Raw genomic sequence first — 22,466 nt, forward strand, 5'->3', positions numbered from 1 at the left:
TGGGCAGGAAGCCCGACACGGGGCTCAATCCCAGGACCCTGAGATCATGACCTGAGTTGAAGGCAGATGCTTAACCGACTGAGCCACCAGCTCACCCCCAGTTAAGACTTTCATAACATGAAACAAATGATCTGTTGTTTCGAAGGTGCAACTAGTCATGTCTGAACCATCAATGCTGAACATATGGGGCCAGTTATGCTGACTTGGACCATTCAACCTCTCGCAGGGAAATATGAACATATGTTTACTTAACTGAGGTTTTTCCTTCTCCTTCCCCTTGGGCAGCACACCAAGTGTCACGGAAGACTGAAGGAACACTTTCTGGCCAAAGTGGTGAAGCAGTTTGTCCCCCGGGTATCTGAGGTTGGTTCTCCCCAAGGGCCAGATGTGGTGGCTTTCAGGAGATCTGGCAGAGACTCTCAGGTTCCTAAATCCCTCCATCACGCCACTCCCAACATACACTCTCCAGCCCACCAATACCTTAATGCTTAGTAATAAAAAGCCATTTTCAGGGCGCCTGGGTGGCTCAGTCAGTTGAGTGTCAGACTCTTGATTTTGGCTAGGGTCATGATCTTGGGGCCATGGGTGTTGGACTCTGCAGAAGCATGGGAGTCTCCTTGGGATTCTCTCTCTCCCTCTGTCCCTCCTGCTCACAGGCACGTACACACACGCTCTCTCTCAAATAAATAAAATCTTTAAAAGAAAATAAAAAGCCATTCTTTAAAAAAAAATTATTTCCTTTTAAAATGTGACTTTCTGGGCGCCTGGGTGGCTCAGTGGGTTAAAGCCTCTGCCTTTAGCTCGGATCATGATCCCAGGGTTCTGGGATCAAGCCCCGCATGGGCTCTCTGCTCAGTGGGGAGCCTGCTTCCCCCTCTCTCTCTGCCTGCCTCTCTGCCTACTTGTGATATCTCTCTCTGTCAATTAAAAAAAAAAAAAATCTTTAAAATGTGACTTTCTGGAACACCAAACAAGTTTGTCAAAGAGAATTCTATAAAAACAGATATACTTTTCCTTACTCGTCCAACTAAGTACACATAAAACAGCAGAAACAAACATTAAACAAACAAACAACAGCAACAACAACAACTATTCTGAAAAGTAGAGAGAAGGTAGATGAACCCAGCCAGGACTTCAGGATGCTAGCCCACCATGATGATAAATTCTCTGGGTTTCCCTCTGGCTCCATATGTCTCAATTTGGAAATGTTATCAGGAAAAGAACATCACCACCAACCAACCAAACAAAAGCAAAACCCTCAAAAAGCCTTTTTTCCTGAGTCAAAAGATCAGGAAAGGGAGAGCCCATCCATACAGAAAATTTTTTAGAAAATAAACTGTTCTCCTGGGCGCCTCAATCGGTTAAGTGTCTGCCTTCAGCTCAGGTCATGACCCCAGGGTCCTGGGATTAAGTCCCACATTGGGTTCCACATTCAGCAGGGTGCCTGCTTCTCCCTGTGCCCCTCCCCCTGCTCATGTGCACTCTCTCACTCTCAAATAAATAAATAAAGTATTTTTAAAAAAACTGTTCCCCTCCGAGTAAACCACCCAGAAAAACCTATGGTCCCACCCCCACCCATGCTATCAAAGATTAGGTGGAGAGCTTAGACTTCCACTCCCACTTGGCATTAATGAGGCATCCCTCCCCATCCCCATTAGGGTGGCAGCAGAGAAGGCCTAGTAGATAATCAGGGCTTTCACTGCTGCCAGTGAGGCCATCCCTCTTCTTCCCCTCGTGTCAGTGGAGGTAAGGTGGGGCACAGTCAGGAAGTACTAAGGCACCACATCTCTTCCCAGACAGGAGGTGTCAGTGGAAACCTAATGGGCAGCCAGAACTCCCACCCCACCTCTAACCAGCAGTAACTTACACTCAGATGCCAATGCAGGCTGAAGAGAAAACCTAGAATTCTACCTCCAGCAGGCAGTGAAGAGGCAGCATACCTCTTCGCTAGCCAGAGCAGCTGAGAGGAAACCCAGTGTAACAAAAGATAAAAGTAAGAGCCAGAGTCTCATAATATAATACCCCTAAATGTCTAGGTTTCAATAAAACATTCAATCTCAAACGGAAATACCAACGGCAAGGTGACAGAGAATTGTCTGAAAAAGGTTTTATTATTTTTTTAGATTTTATTTAATTATTTGACAGAGAAAGACACAGGAAGAGAGGGAACACAAGGGAAGCGGGAGTGGGAGGACTTCTACTCGATCCCAGCTCGATCCCAATCGGTGGATCCTAATGACCTGACAGGAAGGCAAACACTTAACCACTGAGCCACCCAGGCACTCTAAAAAAGGTTTTAAAAAAGGAATCATGAAAATACTTCAATGAGCAAGTATGAACAAGAAACTTACGAAAATAGAAGCCTTGACAAGAAAATAAAGTCACAATAAAGAAATAAAAGATATATGTTTTTTTAAATGCAACTTTTTGAACTAAAAAATACAATAACCAAAATTAGAAACTCAATGAGTGGTCTCAATAATGGATGGGAGGGGCAGATGAAAGAATCCGTGAACTGGGGCACCGGGGTGGCTCAGTGGGTTACACCTTTGCCTTGGCTCAGGTCATGATCTTGGGGATCCTGGGATGGAGCCCCGCATCAGGCTCTCTGCTCAGGGGGGAGCCTGCTTCCCCCTCCCTCTCTGCCTGCTTCTCTGCCTGCTTTTGATCTCTCTCAGTCAAATAAATAAGTAAAATCTTAAAAAAAAAAAAAAAAGAATCAGTGAACTGGAAGACAGAACCATAGAAAATTATCTAATCTGAACAACAGAAAGAAAAGAGACTGGGAAAAAAAAATGAACAGAGACTCTGGAACCTACAGGACTATTACAAAAGATCTAACATTTGTATTATCACTGTCCTGGAAGGAGTGGAGAAAGAAGAGAGCAAGAATGAAAAAGAACTTGAAGAAATAATGCTGAAAGCTTCCTAAACCTTACAAAAAATATAAACCTACAAAATCAAACATCTGAGTTTAAACATCTGAAAATAAACCCAAAAAATATCCACACTAAGATACATCATAGTCAAACTTCTGAACAGTAAAGACAAAGAAAACTTTTTCAAAGCACTGAGATAGAGAGATGGTGTCTCCCCTATAGGGGAAGCACAATTCAACTGGCAGTATAATTCATATAAGGAACCACTGAGGACAAAAGGAAGTGGCACGTTTCATAAGTGCTGAAAGGAAAGAACTGTCAACTCAGAATTTTTCAGAAGTGAAGGGGAAACCAAAATATTCCAGATGAAGGAAAACTAAGAATTTGTCATCAGCAGACCTACTCTTAAAAAATAGCTAGAGGAAATTCTCTAAACAGAAAGAAAACAATAAAAGAAGGAAACCTGAATCACAGGAAGCAAGGAAAAAACAGAAAGCAAAAATATTGGTCAATACAATAGACTTTCCTCTTCTTGAGTTTTCTAAATTATGCCTGATGGTTGAAGAATAATTGTAACACCATCTGATATAGTTCTATACATGAGGAAGAAATATAGTTAAGATAATTATGTTTTAAATGGGGAAATAAAGGAACTTAAAAGGAAGTAGGGATTTTATAATTACCTTGAACTGACAAAAGAGCAATGCCTAATATATAATTACATTAAATGTAAATGATCTAAGTATATTAAAATACCAAGATTGGTACAGCAGATTAAAAAAACCTTATCCAGCTATCTGTTGTTTATAAAAAATTCACAGCAAATATAATGATACTGGCAAGTTGAACACAAAGATAGAAAAAAATATACCATGTAACTATTAATCAAAAGAAAGAAGGATACCTACATTGATATCAGATAAAGTAGATTTCAAAGCAGAGAAAATTACCAGAGACAGAAAGGCAAATTATATAATGATAAAGACTCAATCTACCAAGAAGATATAGAAGTCATAAAGGAGTGTGTACCAAACAAACCAAAATAAGTGAAACTAAAACTGATATAACTGAAAGGAGAAAAAGCAAATTAACAATTATAGGTGGAGACTTCACCATCTCTCTCTCTCTCTCAAGAACTGATCAAAGAGGGGCACCTTGGTGGCTCAGTTGTTAAGCAACTGCCTTCGCTCAGTCATGATCCCAGGTCCTGGGAGGGAGCCCTGCGTTGGGCTCCCTGCTCAGTGGGGAGTCTGCTTCTCCCTCTCCCATTTCTGCATATGTTCCCTCTCTTGCTGTCTCTCTCTGTCAAATAAATAAATAAAATCTTAAAAAATAAAAGATCAAAAAACTGAACAAAGAACAAGGCAGAAAATAAGCAAGACTATAGAAGAACTGAATGGCATTGCCAATGGAAAGAATCTAGTCTCTACATTTATAGAACATTCCATCCAACAACAGCAGAATCCACATTCTTTCCAAATGACGATGGGACATAAACCGAGATAAACCATATCCTGTGCCATAAAGCAAATCAAAAAATGTAAAAGAATTAAAATCATACAGTTTGTGTCTCTGACCACAGTGAAAATAATTAGAAATAACAGAAAGGTAATAGGAAATTTTTCAAATACTTGCAAACTAAACTTCCATATAATCTATGGATCAAAGAAGATATCTCAAGGGAAATATGAGAATATACTGAACTGAATAAAAATAAAGATAAAACATACCAAAATTTGTGGGATACAACATAGTGCTGAGGGAGAATTCATTCAGTAATCTAACCTCAGAACACAGAAAAAGAAGAGCAAAACAAAAAATAATGTACTTATAGGAAATGAAATTGAAAAAAGAAAAGTATTAGAGAAAATCAATGAAATGAAGAACTGGTTGTTTGAAAATAACCACTGAAACTGACAAATCTCTAGCAAGACTACAAAGAAAAAGAGAGGACACAAATTACTACTATCAGGAAAGAAACAAGGAAAATTACTATTCATTGTACAGACATCAAAAGATTAATAATTAAATACTATGAAGAACTCTCACACAAATCTGACAACATAGAGGAAATGGACTAATTCCACAAAAGAAACAAACTTCTATAACTCACCCAATATGAAACAGATAATTTGAATATCCCTGTAACTACAAAGGACATTAAATTCATCATCTAGAAAACTTGCCAAAAAATAAATTTCCAGGCCAAAATGGTTTCACTGGATAATTATACCAAATGCTTAAAGAAGAATTAGCATACCATCTATATAATATTTTCCAGAAAATATGAGAGGACAAAAGCCAATATATTTTATGAAGCTGGTGTCTTGATACCAAAAATAGACACAGTGCAGAAAAAAAGTACAGATCAACATCCTTCTTGAATATAGATGCAAAAACTTCTTAATAAAATATCAGCAAATAGAATTCAATAACATATAAAGAGACTTATATACCAAGATCAAGTGGAATTTATTCCATGGATAGAAAGTTGGTTCAGTATATGAAATCAATGAAAATCAATCAATATCATCCACCACATTAACAGGTTTAAAGAAGAAAATCACATAATCATACCAATCATTTAACAAAGTCCCACAACCATTCAATACCCATTCACAGTTTTTAAAAAAATAGAGACAGAAAACTTGCTGAACTTGATAAAGAGCATCAACAAAAACCCAATGGCTGTCATTTTACTTTATGTGAAAAACTTCATTCTTTTCCTCTTAGATTAGAAACAAAGCAAAACTTCTGCTTACTCCATTTTTTGTTTGTTTGTTTTCAAGTAGACTCCATGCCCAGCATGGAGCGCAACAAAGGGTTTGAACTCATGACCCTGAGATCGAGTCAGATGCTTAACTGACTGAGCCACCCAGGTGCCCCTGCATTCCCCATTCTTAGTCAACATAGTGCTGAAAGTTCTAGTCAAGGCAGTAAAGCAAGAAAAAATAAAAAGCATCAGAATGAAAAGATCAGAAAGGAAGAAATAAAATAGTCACTATTTTGCAGATATGACTGTCCACATAGCAAATTTCACAGAATCACAAAAAAAATGTCCTTAGGTCTAATAACTGATTTCATCAAGGTCATAGGATACAAGAAAAATATACAAAAGTTATTTTACTTCTATATACTAAGTAATGAACACACAGACCTCAAAATTAAATATATAGTACCATTTACAATTACACCCAAATGATGAAATACTTAGGTATAAATCTAACAAAGCACATTGAGAACTCACATCCTGAAAACTACAAAGCACTGATAGGAGAAATGAAAAAAAGTTCTAAATAAATGGAGAGACATACTGGGCTCATAAACTGGAAGTCTTAACGAAGTAAAGATATTAATTCTCCTCAAGGTAATGCACAGATTGTGGTATAATAAAAATACATTTATCTGGTCCTTGTCCCCAGTTTCTGGCACAGAGCTCCTAAAATCCCTAGAATTTACTGAGCGATAGAAATATCTTTTGTCACTCATAAAGAACACGTCTGAGTTCATGCTAATGAGGTGACTTAGGGTGGGGCCCCTAGATTGCTTCTGGATAGGAGCTGGTCATCAGAAAAACAGGGATTAGAGGGTTAGAATATTCTGCCCCACACCCAACCTTATGGTAGGAAAAAGGGGCTGGAAATTGAGTTTAATCACTAATGGCTGATGATTTAAACAATCACGCTCATGTAATGGAACCCCATGTAAAACTCCTGAAACAACAAGGTTTGGGGAACTTCTGAGTTAGTGAACACATCGATTTGCTGGGAGGGAGGTACACCCAGAGAAGACATGGAAGCTCTGAACCTCTTCTCCTACAGGTTGCCCAATATATCTCTTCCATTTGGCTATTCCTGAATTGTATCATTTCTAATAAAGCTGTCATTATAAGAACAATGCTTTTCTGAGTTCTGTAGTTCCGTCTAGTGTATTACCAAATGTGAAAGGGAAAGAATTTGTATCAGCTGGGCAGAAGGTAGGTAGTCTAGAGAGTTCCTTTGAGCTGGTGTCTTAAGTGGAGGGCAGTCCTATGAGATTGAGCCTCTAACCTGTGAGGTCTAGGCTAACTCTAGGTAGGTAGTATCAGAACTGAACTGAACTGTAGGACACCCAGTTGAGGTCAGAGAACTGGAGAATTTGTTGTTGAATCTACATATTTGATGTCAGAAAAAAAAAGCACATCAAGATTTAACACAACTCTTAAGATACCAGGAAGATTTTTTTTTTTTTTTTTTTTTTAGATAAAAACAATGTACTTCTAAAATTTGTGTGGAAAAGTAAAGGATCTAGAATAGCTAAAACGGTTTTGAAAAAGAAGAATAAAATGAGAAGAATCAGTCTCCCCAATTTCAAAACTTATTATATAGCTTGTAATAATCAAACTGGATAGTAATGGCAGAGGTACAGACACATGGATCAATGGAACACAAGAAAACCAGAAACAGACCCACATAAATTCATCCAACTGCTTTTTTTAAATCTTTTTTTAAAAAAGATTTTATTTATTTATTTGACAGAGAGATCACAAGTAGGCAGAGAGGCAGGCAGAGAGGGCAGGTTGCCCTGCTGAGCAGAGAGCCCAATACGGGGCTTGATCCAGGATCCTGAGATCATGACCTGAGTGGAAAGCAGAGGCTTTAACCCACTGAGCCACCCAGGTGCCCCTATCCCACTGTTTTTTGGCAAAGGTCGGAAGCAATTCAATGGAGGAAAGATAGTTTTTTAAACAAATGATGCTGGAGCAGGCAGATATCCATAGGCAAAAAAAAAATTAAACTTGACCTAAGTCTTACAGTTTATTCAAAATGAACTAATATCTAATACATGAGATAGAAATGTAAAATGTAAAACTTTTAGAAAAAAAATAGAGGAGAATATCTTCAGGATCTAGAGCTAGGCAAAGAGTCTTATACTTGCCACCAAAGTATGATACATAAGAAGAAAATGTAGGGGTGCCTGGGTAGCTCCGTGGGTTAAAGCCTCTGCCTTTGGCTCAGGTCATGATCCCAGGGTCTTGGGATAGAGGCCCACATTGCGGGGGGGAGGGGTGTCTCTGCTCAGCGGGGAGCCTGCTTCCCCCCCCCTTCTCTGCCTGCCTCTCTGCCTACTTGTGATCTCTGTCAAATAAATAGTTTTTTTAAAAAAACCTTTTAAAAAAAAAAGTAATAGACTGAATTTCATCAAAACTAAAAATGTCTGCTCTGCAAAAGACCCCATTAAGAAAAAACAAAAACAAAAACCAACAACTACAGACCTGGAGAAATTATTTGCAAACCACCTATCTGACAAAGCACTAGTATCTAGATTACTAAAGAACCCTCCAAACTCAATAAGAAACAAACAAATCCAATTAGAAGAGGGCAAAGACATGAAGAAGGCTTTGGTCAAAGAGTATATATGGATGACAAATATACTCATGAGAATGGGTTCAGCATCATAAACCATTAGGGAAATTCAAATTAAGACCACAGTGTGGTATTACTTCATATTACTTCATATTACTCTCAGGATGGCTAAAATTAAAAATGGTGACATCACCAAATGCTGTCGAGAATGTGTAATTTCAAGGGCCTATAAAAGTAGAAAGGGAGGCAGAAGACTTGGGGTCAGTGTTGCAATGCCAGAAGGGCACAACCCATGCTTGCTGGCTTTGAAGATGGAGGAAGGGGCCAGGAGCAAAGGACTATGAGTGGGCCCTAGAAGTTAGAAAAGGCAAGGACACAGCCTCTCCCTACAGACTCCAGAAAGGATGGACGTCCTGCTGTCACCCTGATGTTAGTGCCAGTGAGACCCATGTCAGACTTGTGACTTACTGAACTGTAAGATATGATACTTTGTTGTCTCGAGCAGGTAAGTTTGTGGTAATTTGTCATGGCAGCAAAATTAAGCTAATACAGTCCGATTCCATTTTTGTGGCATTTCTGAAATGACAAAGTTACAGAAATGGAAAACCGATCATTGACTGCCAGGGGTTAAGGAGGTGAGAGGGCAGAGGGCTATGCGTAGGCTCTAAGAGGGCACCACGGGGGTTCCTGCGCTGGTGGAGTGAATCCATGACAGTTTCCAGCCTGTGATATTGTACTAGTTTCCTAAGATGCTACCCTTTGGCAGAAACTAGGTAAAGGGTACGTGGGAACTTCTCCATATTATTTCTTATTAGAAACAGCATGAGAATCTAAAGTTATTCCAAAAATTTAATTTTAAAAATCCAACAGATTAGTATCTTCTATTGGGGAAGAGGGAAAAGCTGTAGCACCTGTTTTATCTCCGGTCACTCACATTCTGCCAATCTTTCCACCTACACGATCCTCTCTGATCCCCAGCAGGGACTACCACTGCCCCCAGTTTATAGCGAGTAGCCTGAAGTTCACAGGTGCTAAGCAGCTTGTGCAGATCATCACGGGAGGGAAGGAGTAAAGGGACTTCTCGCGGTCCCACCAGCCCTCGCTTCACCAGCCACATTCAGGCTCCAGCTCCCAAGCCCCTGCTTGTGGTTGGTTCTGAGGGCTGGACAGAACGGGCCTCCGGTGTGCCTGATGCCAGGCAAGGGCGGGGATGGGGTGATGGGTGGTGAGCCTGGAAGTTTAGTGGGTGCTGCTAAGATAGTCTCAGCCTGCTTTGCAACTGGCTACAACCAGCCCTGAGCAGCATTACCAGACCTATCTAGAGTTATTCTTTTGGTATTGAAGAAATGCCTCAGTTGAGATCTTACACAGCAATCACCTACCTATAAGATGTGCAGAAGAAAGGTTTTTCTCTACTCTAATAACAATTTGGCAATATATGATGAGAATATGTATTCCTCTTACCTACAGCCTACAACCCACAACACAGCATTTCCACCGCTAAGGACTCACACTTGTTCATGGTGAGACACACACACACAAGGTCACGGCTATCTTAACTTGGGTAGTGGTTTTGACACGTATTTGTCAGAACTCATCAAACTCAACAATTAGAATCTGTGCGTTTTATTATAGCAAATTAAACCTCCCTAAGGAAGATATTAAAAACAAGAATGCTCATGGCACTGATGTTGGGAACAAAGGCCAAAGAAAAAATTAAATGTCCTTACTACTTACAGACCATTGACAAGTCCTTAAAACAGGCAGAGTGACTTTCCTCCAGGAGCTCAGCCTTGACGTTGACACTTGGCTAAGAGCAAAAGGCAATCTCAGCCTGACCCCACCACCACCCCCCCGCCCCCCCGCCACCCAGGGTCCTGTGAATCTACTTTAAACAAATGGAAATTCCTTTGGAAACTTCCTTCTTCTCTACCCCAAGATATATGTTGGCAGTCATCCCACAAGCCTACAACCCACTGATACACATCTGAAGGGTCTCATGACTGAGGTTTTTACTAAACAGCAATAAAAGACCTTTTCCTAACAATAGCGAGCCCTCTCAGGGTCCTGGAAACCTTGTTCCCAAAATACCTGGGAAGCTTGTACTGTCCCTAACCCCCTCCCAATTTGAAAGTATAGAATGGACCACTCCTCAGGACCTCAGTGCAACTCTTCTTGCCCAGGGACCCTGTCCCCGTGCTTTACACTAAGACCAGTTTTGCATAGAAGACATCTCAAGAATGCTTTCTCCACTGTCTGCTCTGAACCCCATTTCCACACCAGCAACATTGCTTGTAACAGAAAAATGCAGAAAAGTCTAAATGCCCAATAGAAGGAGCCCGGATAAATAAACTACGGTGTATCCACATAGTTGCCTTATGAAGGTAAGCACACCAGGGCACTGTTCAACCCAGATGAGTCTAGGAAACTTAACACAGAATGAGAAAGCATGCTGCAAGAAAGCACACTATTCATATAAAATTTTATCACAAGTGCATAGCAACAGCTGCTGGTGTCCTATTCAATGCTCAGTCTTCCTCTTCCTACAAATGGGACCTGATCTCATTCAGGGAGCCACTTGCTAACACACTTGATTTGTCACTCTTCCTTGCAGCTTGGTACAGCCAAGGAAACTCAAGCAGAAGTCAACAGCTTGGGGCTTTGCATAAAGCTATCACCTCCTTATGGCCTAAAAAGGGCAGACTCAGCTGGTATGATACTGGCTGTATATTGTCCCTCCCAATTCCTTCTTCTTGGAATGCAAATGAAATGCCCAGAGATGCAGCATCCATTTGGAGGCGATAAGCTCTAAAACTAAAAACATGCAGTATGCCATCATACTACAGATGACAGACTGAAGAGCCAGGAAGAGCCAGGCCCCTGACCACATCATGGGGCCTCTATCCCAACCCCAGCCTACCTACCCTCAGACTGCCTGTTGGAGGAGAGAAATACCTTCCTTTTGGCTGAGCCACTGAAGTGAGGTTTTCTGTTACATGCAACCAAAAGTAGGCCCTACCTGCCATGGTGTCAAACAACACTGCAAAGTGTCACTAATACAATTATGTGTTGTCAAAGGGTAAAGAGATGTGTGAGAATTAAAACACCTAGTGTTGGGGGAGTGATTTTCTCTGGAGGAGGTGAGACAAGGAGAGCAGACTGGAGTGGGGAGCAATGGGGGGGCCTCAATGGGAGAAGGTGTGAGGCATCCCAGTCTTCCTCAAGAGTCAGACGCACTGCATTGGTGGGGTGTCACCAGAAGTGAGCTCAGAATGGCTTGGACTCCTGGTGGTTAGGGCTGTATCCTAAAGACTGAGTCCATATGACCTGAGTGGGGCTTCGGTTTCTGTATTTTAAAACAGCTTCCTAGGGGTTTGTCCTTGTCGTCCTAGCCAATATGCTTATGAGCTTTACATCCTACAATTCACATTATAAAATACTTATTTAATTTCCAAATATAAAATTATATCATGATACTAAATGAACAGACTTAAAAAAAATTTTTTTTATTAACATATAATGTATTATTAGCCCCAGGGGTATAGGTCTGTGAGTCGTCAGGCTTACACACTTCACAGCACTCACCATAGCACATACCTTCCCCAATGTCCATAATCCAACCACCCTCTCTCTACCTTCCTCCCCCCCAGCAACCCTCAGCCCTCAGTTTGTTGTGAGATTAAGAGTCTCTTAGGCTTTGTCATGAACAGACTTTTTAAAAATGATGTAATTCCCCCCCTGGACCCTGGGGATTCTGCTGTGCACCCTGTGGAGACATGCTCTACTCTGACCAGTCCTTCTAGAAAGACTGTATAACCATCCCCATGTCTTCCAGAACCCAAGAGTCCATAATCCCTACAGATTTGATCATAAGAAGCCATAATTTGTTTGGGCAGGTCCAGTATTCTCAGAAATATACATCTGCATAGCTGGAGGGGCTACATGACGGGGGCACAGACAGCTCAGGCGTCAGGGAACAGCAGCCGCCCATAGGACAGAACCCACTGGTATGAGTCATTTTTAAGAAAGACTCTTGTGTTGCCTCTGGCGCCATTTCTAGGCTGATGCCTGAGGACACTCACAACCAGAGTCAGGCACCGGGCTGGGAGGTTCATTCATCTTCCTGCTAAGGCACTGTGTCTGGAACCACACAGAAAACGTGTCCCCACCCCACCTCTCCTCTTCAGACAGAATCTGTTTTCTGCCCAGAAGGGGACCCAGAATCACCCATCTGCCCTTCCATTTGAAAGGTGGGGATGTGGAGTTTCCAAAAGGAGGTGCACCATACCCCAGGTGTCCCCGCAAGTTAGTATCAAAACTGGGATGAGAACATCTCTCTCTAGATTCCCAGACGTTATATTTTTCAATGAATGTTTTAGACGGAATACTAAATCTAATGAGCTTCCTTTTTTCTTTGCCCCCAAACTTTCAAAGAGCATTGTTTTCAACAACAAATCTTCAGATCATGAGGCAGAATTGTAGAAAGGCTCAAGGGCGGGTTTCACTTCCTGTGTGGAGGCAGCCTGCCCAGTACTAGAGCCAGTGGAAAACCAATCCCCCATAGAGGCAGCACTTGGGAGCCCATGAATATTCATGACTTCACTGTGCATTCACTAAGTAGTGCGGAGACAGAAAACAACTTCCAGCAACTTGGAGTCCATGTTCTAATATTCTCCACTAAGACAGCTTGTTCTGACTTGTTAAAAAAAAAAAAGATACTATTTTCAAAAACCATAATGAGGCCAGTCTACTCAGGAGCTAGAACAAGCCCTAAAGCTTAAAAGAGCAAAACAATTGCTTCTCCAAGATAAACAAGGCTTTCCTTTGTGTGTCTAATGAGAGGCAAGACCCCAGAGAAGGCAGATTCTAAGACGTTTACTGTCCACAAATGTTGAGGTAAATGGAGCTCCGCCACCCCTCCAAAAAAGCAGATTATACAAAAAGAGATCTGAGAGCATCTGCCTGATTGTCAAATGCCAACCTGAGACATATGTCCTGAGGGCGAGCCCCCTTACCGAGTGAGCTAGGGGAGGACACCAACAGTGTGAAGATCAGATCTAGCTGGGGCCTTGGCTCACTCTACAGGCGCCAGACAGCACCTTTGAAGGAACCGACTGAGAAATACCCAGAAGACACAGTAATGACTAGGTACAAGGAGACACAGGTGCATAGAATTTGCTGTCATCAAAGTCTATAAATTGAGATAAAATGAAATGGGTTTTCCCCAAGTGTAAGTTTCTCCAACATTGTTAGTTTTTGGTGTAAAACTTCTGTAAGATTTTGGTCCAAACATAACATCAACATCTGTCTCCTCTCTCTCTTTCTCTCTCCTCAGCTGGTCCTCCCCAAACACCCCCAAGATGCATGGAAAATCCATTTTACCATTAAGTGAAAGAACTCTGTAGGTTTTTCTATGACATGTATAAGACATAATCACTCTTTCTCCATTTATCAAAATTTTTAAAAAAGATTTTATTAATTTATTTGACAGAGAGAGAGAAACAGCATGTGCTTGGGAGCACACAAGTAGGGGGCAGCAGAGGGAGAGGGAGAAGCGGGTTCCTCGTTCAGCAGAGAGCCCATGAGGGGCTCATCCCATAACCCTGGGATCTTGACCTGAGCTGAAGGCAGCCGCTTAACAAAAGGAGCTACCCAGCTGCCCCATTTATCACTCCGAAACACCAGAAACTTGGGGAGCCTGGGTGGCTCAGTCAGTTAAGCATCTGCCTTAGACTCAGGTGATCCCAGGGTCCTGGGATCGTGTTCTCCCCCCCCCACCCCCCCCTCCCCGCATGAGGCTCTCTGCTCTGCAGGGAGTCTGCTTCTCCCATATTCTCTCTTTCTCTTTCTCCTCTCTTAAGAGCTCTATCACTCAAGTAAATAAATAAAACACCAGAAACAGGGCTTCCCCAGCAGGTCACAGCCACAGATCCTAATGGAATTCTCAACCCCGGCCAGGAGGCATTTTCAGCCCTCAGCTGGAGGCAGAAGGTCTAAAACACGGGTGAAGAGACAGAGTAAGTGACAGAGTAAGTTACTTCCCAGTTGGGGGTCAGCACAGGCCCGGAGTAGATGATGTGGAGAAGTCAGGGCTTCCCTCAGGGTACCTGGGTGCTGGCTCACACCTGCCACCAAACAGGAAGTGTCTGGGAGCCGGGAGTGCCTCGGGAGCTCCCGGGAGCTCCCGGCGGGTTCCTGGTGTTCCCGGGGCCACCCGCAGGCACACACACTCAGACCGTCCACAGTTAATCCAAGAGACAAAGCCTCATTGTGTATCCACTGCAGCCAGAGGGCTTCACTGGGGAAACCTAGTTTCAGCTGATAAAAGGGAAAGGGATTATCTGGAGGCTTTACATTAAAAATTAAGAAAACCAAAACAAATACCACAACAACAACAAACCACACCCACTCTGGAGTAGTGTTCTGTGGGAAAAGTTGAGCAGGAATTGGACTGCATTTTTATACCTTCCTGAGAGGCACATGACAGGAAGCTATTCCCGTAGTATGTTAAGTCTGAAGTCAACAAGCGAAGGTAATGGGGCGAAGGGGGGTGGGGGGAGAGGTGGCAAGGCAGGCCCTGCCTCACCGGACAAGCCACAAGTGATAGGCATTAGGTTCTGCAAGCAAGGACGAGGAACAAAGCCCTAAAACGCAGCGACGAGGGGGTGGCCCACAGCTCTGTTCTCATATTTCAGGCTGCAGCTTAGGATACATTTCAGCGAGAAAAGAACCTTTCCCCCCAACACTTTTTGTCTGGGAGAAACATTACCCCAAAGTTTGAGTTCAGAAGAATGGAGAACCAAAAGCAATGATGGCTAATATTTTGGGAGCATTTACCGCGTGTCCTTAGCTCATTTGATCCTCTTGCCAAGTTCTGTGACTAGTGAAGAGACCCACGGTACCAGAGAGGAAACTGAGGTCCCGAGTTACCCATGGCCCTCAGAGCTCCCCAAAGATCAGCCAGCAGGGCGGGACAAAGAGCCGGGCTTGCTGCCTACCCAGCCCACACACCGCCTTAACATTTGCATCCAAGTCCCAAGAAACTCCTGTGGTGAACCTGCTTTTTTCTAATTTTCATAATCATTAACCTCCTGCTGAGATGCATACCAACCCAAAGCCATGCAGTTTGGGTAATATCAAACCAGTGACAATGGGCCAAAGGCAAGGCACTCAGGGTCACAACTAACAGGATATCGGGCAACCCACCTCTGGCAGGGAGCTGCTATCCGTGTTAACATGCTATTCATGTTAACATGAAAAATCAGCTTTTGACCTGTTTTTTTCCCCTCTACTTGGAACAGTTAAGAAAATATAAAATGTCAATATTGTTTTATTGGGTTAATACAGTCCAAAAATTGATCTTCTATCAATGCCCTAAGTTTCCTAGTGACAAAATCACTTTGGCATCACAGCAAAATATAAGACTGTTTTCTATCAACCAAGCCCCAAACACAAAGGCATGGGAGGTGCAGCAATTCTGTGTCTGGGTGAGCCAGCAGGGGCAGAGAAGGGGAGGGGCACATGGTGAGACCCACAGGGGCCTAGCCCTCTGACACCAGCCAGATACTCACTGAGCACTGACGTGGGTGAAAGCACCGTGCCATCTCACCATCGGGTAGTGAAAAGTGTTCTTGGGAAAATAAATTCAATGGAGAGACAGAGTAGGTGTGTGTTGTGTAACTCTGGTTGGGGTGGGAGTGAGGGAAGGCCTCTTCTAAGACATCTGAGCTGAAACCCAAGAAGAAGCCAGCATGCAGAGATCTTGGGGGAAAAGATTCCATTTGGAGGGAATATCCACTGCAAACGTGCTAGACAGATGCTTGTGGCTGGAGCAGTGTGAACATTAGAAAAGGTAGAAATGGGGCAAAGGGAGTGGGAAGGCTCTTCACATCCCTGCAAACCCTGGGAGGAGTGGGAAGCTGCTGGAGAATTTTAAAGAAAGGGACAACACAAACACAATCCAATTCATCTCTCTAATTTCATTCTGGGTATAATGTAGGAAGCCGTGGTTATACACGTGTTCATTTATAGGTAAGGGGAATCAATATCCTGGGCTCAGCTTTTCTACCTGGTAACATGTTCCCAATTCAAGAGGAACTAAAGATTCAACCTGTTCATAACTTACTGGTCCTGCTGGTAACTTACTGGCCCTGCTCCTTTGATTATCTGGAAATTATTTCTAAAAATAAAACTGAGAAGTTATTATTAATTTTAAACATATCTGTGTTCCAGTCATCACTTCCAAAAAGAGGATCCAAATGACTTCTTTAAAACTATTTATTTTTAAAATGTGTCCTGCTTACTTCTAAAAAGCATTTGAGCCCATTGTCATAAAGCTTGTAAACAGCGGGAAGACTTAAAGTTCTCTAGGGGGAAAATACTTACAATATGTTGTAATATGGGTTCCTGCATCCTATAAGCTTGGGAAGGAAATGCTAATGTTGAAGGGTTTTAACCTTTAACTTTTAAACAATTTGTTCTAAGGACTGAGTTCAGCTGTAGGTACTGCTTCATGATGGGCTGAGTCCTTCACTTTTTCCACTTTTATATTTTTCCTCTATCCTCTCCCTGGCCCTCTAGACAGCCAACCTTTGCCTGGTTTCCCTGCTCACTGGCTCCCCCATCCAGAGACTGAGCAGAAAGGACATATTGGGAAGTCTGATGACCATGGTTCAGCAGTTTCAGTTCTCTGTGTATGTGTGTTTCTTCATGGGATGGTGTTTGTGTGTATGCATCTGTGTGTGTATTGGGGAGGGGGGAGTCCGGGGTTAAAGTGATACGTAAATTTTAATTATTTATCCATTCCCCTCCATTGCATATACACACATCCTCACCTTGTCCCTCTTCCTCCCACTTCTGCTAAAATCTTAATTAAAACTGGACAAAGGTTCTAATTTCGATGTTTAGTCTCTACCCATAGCATTCTTACTTCTGTTCTAATTCTGCCACTGGGAATCCCAACCTTTGAGCTTTCACAAGGTAAGATATAACACTGTCAGACATCTCACTGATTAGTTCAACATAAAACCAGAAAGTAGGGTGCCTGGGTGACTTATTTGATTAAGGGGTGGACTCTATTTTGGCTCAGGTCATGATCTGATATGGACCCCTGCATCAGGGTGGACATGGAGTCTGCTTAAGATTCTCTCTCTTGGGCACTTGGGTGACCCAGTCAATTAAGCATCTCCCTTCAGCTCTGGTCAGAATCCCAAAGTCATAGGATTGAGCCCTGCATCAGGCTCCTTGCTCAGTGAGGAGTCTGCTTCTCCCTCTGCCTGTCTCCTTGCTCATGCTCTCTCACTCTTTCTCTCTCAAATAAACTTAAAAAAAAAAACCAAAAAACTCTCCTCCCTCTTCTCCCCCTGCCCCACCCCCCAGCTCGCTCTCTTTCTCTTATTAAAAAAAAAAAAAAGGTTAAAGATAGAAGAAGAACTGGAGAAAATTTTCATTTTTCCTGCTTGGTGGGTTTAGCAGACCTTTTAGGATTATCTGACTAAAGCTAATTGTCTGCTACAAAAGGTTTTTGATAATTGGTTTTTTAAAAATTTGGAGAAACACACCATTTTAAAATATCTTTTAAGCACCCAAACTGTCGCTTTTGTTGCTTTTCCCATAATTTTCACATTCACGATACCTCCAAGACTATTTATGGTCAGTCCTGAGTAGTAACAAAATTGAACAGATTTGCAGCAGATTATGAAAAATGGGATCTGGCAGAAATGCTAAAGAATTTTTTAGAGTTTGGTGGGGGTGGAGAATGGTTCTTTGATTGGTTTGGCTTTTGATGTTTGCTTCAAATTGCTCTGTGGCCCCAAATTATAAATTGCATATGTAATTTAATGTGTAACAAGAGGGTTCACTGCTTAAGAATTTTTTATTTGAGCACCTGAGTTTTCAAACAAAAATCTCAAAGGAAAACATTTAAGTAAATTGCTTAACTATAAATCGAACTTTCCAAGTATTCTTAAAAAATATCTTGGACCCTTATTAGGTAAAACCTATTCATCCATGTTCATGGTCAAAAGAGACAAAAACCACATGCTGAATGGAAATAAAAAACTTTTAACTAAGAATGTATTTATTCAAAATACCCCACACACACCATTTCTTTTTCTTTTTGGCAAAACCTGGTTAGGTTTCTCGCAGCTTCCTCAAGAAATGCATCAGCGATCAAACTTTTAACTTGTTTCTTAGCCTCCAAACAAGTTGTTGATGCAGAATGGAACCCTCCTTACCTGGCCTCCACTTACCAATCTAGAACCTTATATTGGAATGTGACCGTATCAGGACAAACCTAGACGCTGTCCAAGCACATTAGATTCTGTTCAGCAATAACAGGGGTTAAAAGAACGCTTCCCCTAAGTCCAGGGTCCCCACACTCACAGGGTGTCCTTGCAAAGAGGTATTAACATTACCTATAAGGACCCAGTGGGAGCAGACTGGACCGCTGTTCCTCCCTGTTGGTCTCCCGTCCTTGGTCGATCGCAGCACCAGGAATGTGATCCCAACTTCCCAAGGCTGCTAGTCTCCCTCGGGAGATGGGGCCCGCGGCTCCCAGAACTACTGCCAGAGCCGGGGTCCAACCAAGCTACGGTGTCTAGGGGAAAGTTTCCAGCGCATTCCCGACCAGATCTGCGACCAACATTCCTCTGGAGCAAAAAGTTCAGGACCAGTAGCGCGTCGGGCCGAGCTTGATTTCCTCCACTGCGGTAAAGGGGAACCCTCGGTGCCCACCCCTACCTGACTCCACCGGGACGCGCACCCACGACCCATACTGAGTGCCCCGTTAGTGGGCTGCTGGGGTCCCTGCGCTCCACTCTCTGGCTCTCCTGGGGCGTGCGGAGGTGTCTGCAAACTTGCCCAGCAGCCCGGCGCGCCCCCGTTGGCGCGCACCCTTCCCCGAGCTCCGAGGCGCCAGCCCCCGGCCCTCAGCGCCTGGCCCTGGGCCCCGCGCACTCACCTCCATTCCAGAACGCCGGGAGGAAGAACCACAGCAGTAGCGGCAGCAGGGCCCGCCCCATCCCGGGGCTGCGCGTCTGGGAATTCTCTCCCGATCGAGGGACAGACAGACGTCCTAAACCTGACCCGTCCCGGATCCAGCGCGCCACCAAAAAAGCCCAACGCTGCGGTCAGGACAGCTAACCCCGAAGTGCCCGGCCGAGCCGCGGGCAGGAGGTGCCTAGGGCCGAAAGGGGCGGGCCGGGGGCCGAGTCCGAGCGGACCCGAGCCAGTTGGGGTGGGGAGGGGGCGGGAAGGAGGGCGGGCGGAGAAGCGGGCAGCCAAGGGGAAGGAAGGGGACCGAGCCGGACAGTAGGGGCGGGTAGGGGCGGGCCATGGGCTGAGCCTGGGCGGCCCGGGATGGGGGGCGGGAGTGGAGAGAAAGGGAGGGGACTGAAAAAGAGGGGAGGGGCGGCCGGAGGTGAGGAGGAGAAAGAGCCCGGCCGGAGTCCAGCACTTGTGGATGGGAGAGAGAGAGCAAGAGGGGAAAATGTTGGAGGGGAGTGGAAGGCTCCCGAGGCCTTAGCCAGACCCAAGAGGAGGGTGTAGCACCTTGGGGCCGCGGCGATCCCACAGTTCAGACGTGCAAGACATAGAAGACCCTGGCGGTGACGTTCCCAGAGGCGAAGGCGACCGTGGCACCGCTTTCCACTGAGCGCCGCCCCCTGGGTACCTGGCCGGAGGTGTGAGCCTCGGCCCTGGCGTCGAGGAGCGCTCTGCCTCCGGGACGAATCCTTTACTGCGCCCCCCTGAGGAGTCAAAGAGAGATGAGGCTCAGGAAAGGAGATGAACATCAAGGGAAAAGCGCACAGCAGGAGTGGAAAAGCAGCTGGAAGCTATAAAGTGTGGAGGGACCAAGAGGAAAGCCTCAGAGAAAGTTCATTATAAAAGAGCTCTAAGCCACTTTTACTAATAATTGCAACAGGAGCTTACACTTACATATTTTCTTAAAGGAATCATTTTTAGGATTATCTTATTTTTAAAGATTTATTTATTTTTTTTGAGAGAGGACGAGGGGCAGCAGGAGCCAGAAGAGAGAATCTTAAGCAGATTCAGAGCCTCATGGCTCCATCCCATGGCCCTGCTGAGATCACCACCTGAGCTGAAACCAAGAGTGGGAGGCTTAATTGTGCCACCCAGGTGCCCCAAGATTATTTTTGACAACGTTAGCCAGATTATTGTCATTTCTCTGCTCAAAACTCTCAAAACTCTACAGTGTTTCCTGCTTTTTTGCTGCATAACGGCTGAAGGCCTACAAAGTCCTAGGGGATCTGGTCCCCTCTCCCCTCTGACCTCATCTCCTTGCTCCAGTTCTATTTATGCTGGTTTGCTGTCAAACAGTCCCTGAACCTTAGGCTGGCTGGCCTCCTTGGATAGATTTGGTTGTAAAGAGACAACAAATCCAAATGGATTTAGGCAGGTGGTTATACTGACAGCAAAAGCAAAATCAGCATGGTGTCAGCTCCTTGTGTCCCCAGCCCCATAGGAGGACACCAAAACAGAGGGGCCAGATGTACATACTCGAGCAGTGGGGGGCTCTAGAGCACCCAACTCTAAACTATTGCCAAGGGGTTGTATGGACTTCCACTGGGGCCTGCAGCTGTATCCTTCAGGGGAGGGGGAGGCATGGAGGGAAGAAGATGAAAAGTTCTGTGCTCAGCTAGAACTATGGAGAAGAAAGAAAAAAGGCTTGCCACAATGTCCCTGCCTTCCAAGAGCTGCTCACCAGGCTTCGCTGCTCTTGTTCCAGGAGGAATCATACAGCCATCTGTCAAGACTTGGGTAACACTACAGTCAAGCCCTGCCTACATGCCTATGTGGAAATGTGCAGGGTCACCAGAGCATCTCAGCAGGATCGTTCTAGAATTTTCCTACTGTAGTTCATATACAGTAGACACTCTGCCAGAGCAGGGTATTACACCGACTGTTTGCTCAGAATGCTCTTCGTCCAGACTCACACCCTCTTGGTTAACTCTACTCCTTCAAGTTTGCTCAAACCTCTCTTGGTGAGACCTACCTTGCATATAACATTCCCATATCTATTTCTATGTGACATATCACCCCAAAGATAGTGGGGATAAAACAATAGCCATTATATTAGAGTCATGGATTCTGTGGGTCAGAGATTTGGACAGAGTACAGGGAAGATAGTTTATCCCTGTTCTCCCGTCTCTGCTGGGATCTTAGCCTCAAATGGCTGGGGACTAGAATCATCTAGAACAGGGGTCAGCAAACCAACAGCCTGCCAACCTATCGCCTGTTTTTGCAAATAAGCGTTCTTGGAATACAGCCATTTGTGCTGCTTTTGTATTATGACAGCAGAGTTGAGTAGTTGTGACAGAGGTCATATGACCTTGTGATCTGGCCCATTTAGAAAAACTTGGCCAACCTCTGGTCTAAGGGCTTGTGCTGGGACTTGCACTGGGATGACCTGAAGACTAAGGTCAGAGACCAGAGCACTTAACAAGGCTTCTCTATGATGGCCTCAGTGTAGTTGGGAGTCTTGCATGGTGGTTTGGGCCACCAAGAGCAGGCATTCGCTCTGGTGAACAAGGTAGAAGCTGTAAGGCCTTCTAAGACCTATAGCCTCAGAAGTCATCTCATTCTACTTCACCAGACTCTCTTGATGGGAGCAGGTACGACCCTACTCTCACAGGAAAGAGCCGTAAACCCCCTTTCACCTCTTGATGGTGGAAGTGTCAAAGAATTTGCAGCTATGTTTTGTAACTTCCACAAATAGGAAAACATAGCTAAAATGTGGGATATCAGCTCTATTGTATTAATTTCACACAAGCCATGCATCTAAAAGACGTTGGGATTTATTTATTTATTTAAATATTTGAGTTTTTAAAATTTAAATCAATTAATTAACATATGGTTATTAGTTTCAGAGGTAGAGATCAGTGATTCATCACTCTTACATAAAACCCAGTGATCCCTGCATCATGTGCCCTCCATAAGGTCCATCACCCAGTTACCCCATCCCTCACTCCAGTTCCCTCCAGTAACCCTCAGTTTCTTTCCTATCTTTAAGAGTCTTTTATGGGGGTGCCTGGGTGGCTCAGTCAGTTAAGCATTGTCCTTTGGTGCAGGTCATGATCCCAGGGTTCTGGGATTGAGCTCTGTGTTGAGCTCCCTGCTCAGAGGGGAGCCTGCTTCTCCCTCTCTCTCTGCCTGCCGCTCCCCCTGTTTGTGCTCTCTCTCTGTCAAATAAATAAATAAAATCTTAAAAAAAAAAAGAGAG

General features: G+C 43.9%; 1 protein-coding gene across 1 annotated transcript in view; it reads right to left on the reverse strand.

Annotated features, from left to right (window-relative positions):
• The window catches only part of MERTK (MER proto-oncogene, tyrosine kinase), a 113,157-nt gene extending 93,720 nt beyond the window's left edge, over window positions 1-19,437 (reverse strand). Inside the window, exon 1 of the mRNA XM_059188380.1 lies at window positions 19,185-19,437. Coding sequence (XP_059044363.1) covers window positions 19,185-19,245 — 61 coding nt within the window. The 5' untranslated portion in view covers window positions 19,246-19,437. The remainder of the gene's footprint in view (window positions 1-19,184) is intronic.
• Window positions 19,438-22,466: the final 3,029 nt, after the last annotated feature.

Source organism: Mustela lutreola, chromosome 9 (assembly GCF_030435805.1).
Source record: "Mustela lutreola isolate mMusLut2 chromosome 9, mMusLut2.pri, whole genome shotgun sequence".
Taxonomy (NCBI): Eukaryota; Metazoa; Chordata; class Mammalia; order Carnivora; family Mustelidae; genus Mustela; species Mustela lutreola.